This window comes from Aureococcus anophagefferens, assembly GCF_000186865.1.
Source record: "Aureococcus anophagefferens unplaced genomic scaffold AURANscaffold_4, whole genome shotgun sequence".
Classification (NCBI taxonomy): Eukaryota; class Pelagophyceae; order Pelagomonadales; family Pelagomonadaceae; genus Aureococcus; species Aureococcus anophagefferens.
Window position 1 is genome coordinate 117976 of NW_008705564.1, and position 4476 is coordinate 122451.

The 4476-nt window shown below is 72.0% G+C and overlaps 1 protein-coding gene across 1 annotated transcript; it reads right to left on the reverse strand.

Moving 5' to 3' along the window:
- Positions 1-618: 618 nt before the first annotated feature.
- On the reverse strand, positions 619-2688 carry AURANDRAFT_52597 (hypothetical protein; the record flags this gene model as incomplete). Its single annotated transcript, XM_009036463.1, has 3 exons — positions 619-841; positions 1053-1694; positions 1903-2688. Coding segments are annotated over 3 exons (1650 nt in total), but the record flags the coding sequence as incomplete, so codon positions are not given.
- Between the last annotated feature and the right edge of the window lie 1788 nt (positions 2689-4476).

Consider the following 4476-nt stretch of genomic DNA (forward strand, 5'->3'; position numbering starts at 1 on the left):
CGTCCCGGGCCCGCGGCGGCGGCGCGGCCGGCGCCCGGGCCGCGGCCGGCGGCGGCGCGGCCGGCGCGGGCGGTCGCGGCGGCGCCGGCGCCTCGGGCCGCGGCGGCGGCGCGGGCGCGGGGCTGTCGTCGAAGCCCCAGGGGTCCGGCGCCGCCGCGCCGTCGTCCGGGTCCGCGAAGACGTCGGGCCGGCGCCGCTTCTTCCGCGCCTTGGCGGCCGCGAGGGGCTCCTGGAAGGCGACGGACGGGTAGGCGCCGATGTGCTCGTCGAGGGCGTCCGGGTCGTAGAGGTCCGCGTAGCCCTCGAGGGCCACGAAGTCCGCGACGTCGCGGAGCGCGCGGGCGCCCAGGCTCGGCTCGGGCGCGGCGCCGCCCGCGGGCGGCGGCGGCCGGTTCGCCGTGCCCCGCTTCACGTTCCGCCGCCAGGCGTCGGCGAGGCGCGGCTTGTAGGTCAGCGGCGCGCCGTATTTCGTGGAGCGCGGGTAGTCGCGCCAGGACGCGTCGCCCTTGTACTCCGCGGCCGGGTTGAACTTGGCGCGCTTCCGCTTCGCCTTCGCGGAGTTGCCGCCGACCTGGGACGCGTGGTAGGCGCCGATGGCCAGCTCCCGGTCGACGCGGTCCGGCCAGTTGGGCACGAGGCGCCGCGGCACCATGCGCTTGTTGAGGTTCTGGTGGAGCCGGAGCCCCCTTAAATCGCGCAGGGCCGCGTTGACGCGCGCGGACTTCTCGCCGCCGGCCTCGAACTTGCGGTCCTCGCCCGGCCCCATGAGCAGCACGACGCGCCCCGCGCGCTTCCGCGCCGTGCGGCCCATGCGCTGCACGAGGCGGATCGGCGACCCGACCTGTGTGGAAATCAACCAGTGGAATGGACGCGTCCAGCAAAACTTCAAACCTCTCTATCTCGGTCAAATCGAAGTCGATTCGGCTGATTTTTGGACGAATCGATTGCTCTCGTCGAGTTCTCGAAGCACAGCCGAAGAGCTTTCATCGAAACTGTCGCATATGTGCACATTGAAGTCGGGTTGAAGATTTGATTTCCACACAGGACCCGACCTGGTCGTAGAAGACGCACATGTCGACCGCGCCGATGTCCAACCCCTCCTCCGCGATGCACGTCGCCACGAGCACGTTCGTGTCGTCGGCCAGGAAGCGCTTCACCGCCGCCTTCTGGTCGTCCTGCTTCATGCCCGACGCGCCGCCCTGGCCCACGAAGCGCTGCACGCGGAGGCCCGGCTCGCCCGCGAGCGCGTCGCCGATGGCGTCGACGGAGTGGCGCGTGCCCGTGAAGACCATGGCCCGCGAGCTCCGGCCCGCCTCCCGCGACCGCGCGAAGTGGTCCACGAGCAGCTCCCGCAGCTTCGCCGTCTTCGGCGCCTCGCCCGCGCCCCGGAGCACGTCGACGGCCCTCTTGAACGGCGCGCCCGCCGCGACCCGCGCGCAGACCTTGTCGAAGGGCTTGTCGGAATTCGCGTCGCAGGCCGCCAGGGCCTCGAGCTTGTCGAGACACCCCCCGGGGCCGTAGGCCTTCAACGCGTCGTGCGCGGCGACGAGCTTGTGCGCGAGCAACTTGTCGAAGAACAGACCGGAGTGCGAGCACTCGGCCGAGAAGACCTGGAACGCGGACAGCTGCGCCAGGTCGCTCGAGTGCAGCAGCCGCGCGGCCTTGAGCCGCCCCAGGGGCGGGCCGGCGATGGTCTGCAGCGCCGCGGCGGCCTCCGCGAGGTGGCGCGCGGCGCCCTCCGCGGGCTCGCACGTCACCTTTTCGACGAGCCGCGCCTGGGCAGCAAAAGGGTGATTCAACGTCGCTTGAACGTGAGTGTTCCGCGCGCGCGCGTTCCAGAAAAGCATCCACGCTTCGAGGCCGTTCCAAGAGATGATCGCTCGTCCAAAAATCAGCCGAAACGAGTGGAAAATGGCCGAGATCGAAGCCTTTGAAGTTGGGAATTTCGCTCTCTTTTGCTGCCCCGAGTCGCGCGTGCGTGTGGGGCGCGACCTCCGCGTCCGCCTCGCTCCGCACCTCGACGTGGGCGATCCTCAAGTTGTCGATGACGGCCTGGACGCCGGCGATGTCGCTGCCCGGCGTCGCCGACAGCGCGAGCACGCGGAAGTGCGACTGCCGCTTCGCGATCGCTCGGACGACGCCGCAGTACGCGTACTTTTTCAACGCGCGGTGGGCTTCATCGACGACGACGAGGACGACGCGCGAGCAGTCGAGGGCGCCGTTCTCGAGGTCGTTCTGCACCGTCTGGGGCGTGCAGTAGAAGACGCGGCGCTGCGCCCAGAGCTGGCGCCGCCGCCGCTGGTCGACGGTGCCGTTGATCTCCGCCGTGTCGCCCTCGGGCAGGCCCACGACGCCGTGGCACGCCGCGACCTGCTGGCCGACGAGGGGCCGCGTCGGCGCCATGAAGATGATCTGGCCCTCGGGGAACCAGCGGTGGTAGTTGTACATGAGCACCGCCGCGATGAGCGTCTTCCCGAGGCCCGTCGGCAGGCACACGAGCGTGTTCTTCAGCAGGCACTGCTTCACGATGCTCTCCTGGTACGCGCGCACGGGGTAGTTCGTCGGGTAGAGCCACGTCGACGCGAGCGCCGCGTCGATGCGCGCCACCCAGCGCGAGCACTCCTCCGCGGGCCGGTCGCCGCAGCAGTCCGCCTGGCGCGCGAAGGCGCCGGGCGCGTCGCGGTCCATGGCGCCCTGAGCGCCGTTCGCGAGCCGGAGCGCCATCGTTGCGGGTTCGTAGAGCGCCTACACACGCCGACGAGCGGCGGTCCTTTGAACCATGCGAGAATGGTCGAGCGCACCTTCTCCTCGTTGATTTCAACTTTGGCCGCGGGCAATTCACCAATCGAGCCTTTTCGTCGGCGCATCAGCGGGCAGCTGCGGCGGTCTCAATCGTTCGCGCCATGGACTGCTCCTGGGAGCACGACCGGAGGTGGTCCTTCGACGACGAGCCAGCCTCGGACGGAGCCCAACGCAGCCCGCACATGAGCACCGCTCGTGTCACGCCCACCAACCATCTGCTGAAGCTATCGACGCCGCGGCGCGTGTCCTTCTCATGGGAGGACTCGCCGTCGAAGCGGCCGACGAGCCCGCGCCTCGTCATCTTCAACGAGTGCTCCATCATCGACTCGAACGACCCCAACAGCCCGAAGCTGCAGCTCCTCAAGTTGCCGCTCCTCGACAACGTGCCCCCGGCGCCGAAGCGCCAGCGCGTCGAGGGCGCGCCGCCCGTGCGGCGGCCGCCGCCCATCCGCGTCGAAGCGGACCCGAACCTCGACCTCTTTAACATGCTCTGGCGGCCGACGCCGACGCCGGACCAATGACGGAAAGGTCCCGATTCCGCGCGTCCGCGCGGTCCGCCGCGCGCTCTCGACGAGCCGCGGCCCCGCGCCAGGCCTGTGGTTCAGTGCGAATCCCCCCCCCCTCTGCTGCTCTGTGTGTGTGTGCCAGCCGTCGACGGCCCGTGTTCCCACCAAGTCCCCCCCCCGCGAAGGCCCCGCTCGTACGCCCACGTTGTCCCAGCTTGTTAACTCGATCCGCCCGCCTTACTCGTCGTCCTCCGAAGCGACGACCAGGTCCGGGTCGGGCAGGCTGTCCTCGTCGGAGTCGCCGCCGTCGTCGTCGGAGGCGTCGTCCGCGCGCGCGCCCGCAGCGAGTGGCTCGGTCTCGAGAGTGCCGCATCTGTGGCAGCGTCGAGGCGTCCAATCGCGCATCGCGCAGCGACGACGAGTCCGCCCCCCGCGTCCTGAGAAACGCGCGCGCCGTCGAGGCGACTCTCTCCGAGGCCTTGGGGGGTCACGACCCGATCCCACCGCCTCTCTCTTTTTATCGTTCGCCGAGAGCACTCCGACTCGCTCGGGAGCCATGCGGGCCCCTTTCGGGCGCCGGCGGCGGAAACGCGGTCGACGGCGCCCTAGACTCGCGGCGCCATCCATAGGTACGATGCGGTGGCTCGCGGCGCTCTGCGCCGTCGCCGCGCGCGCCGCGGGCGAAGCCGCGCCCGCGTTCGTCTTCGCCGGTAAGCCGCTCCGCGGCCTCGGGGCGTCGAGCGGCCCCGGCGAGGCGCCGGCCTACGACGTCGCCCCGACGACCGTGGAGCGCCTGCGCGGCGCCGCGACGGCCCACGCGCCCGCCGTCGCCGTCTTCGTCGACGTCGCCGGCGGCGGCGCCGCGGCCGTCGTCGACGCGGCCGCGCGCGGCGCGACGCCCAAGCTCGCGGCGCACGTCCTCGCGAAGAGCTCCGCCGTCGCGCCCTTCGCCGCGCCGGCGCCGGCCGCGGACGCCGTCGCCGTCGACGCGGCCGCGGCCGCCGTCGCCGCGGGCGTGACGCGCGTCGCCGCGCCGTCGTTCGACGCCCTCGACGCGCGGCTCGACGACCTCGTCGCCGCCGCGCAGCGCGCCGCGGGCGGCGACGACTACGTCTTCGTCGTCTCCGCCGCCGAGGCCGCGCCGCGCGCGCCGGCGGCCGCGGCCGCG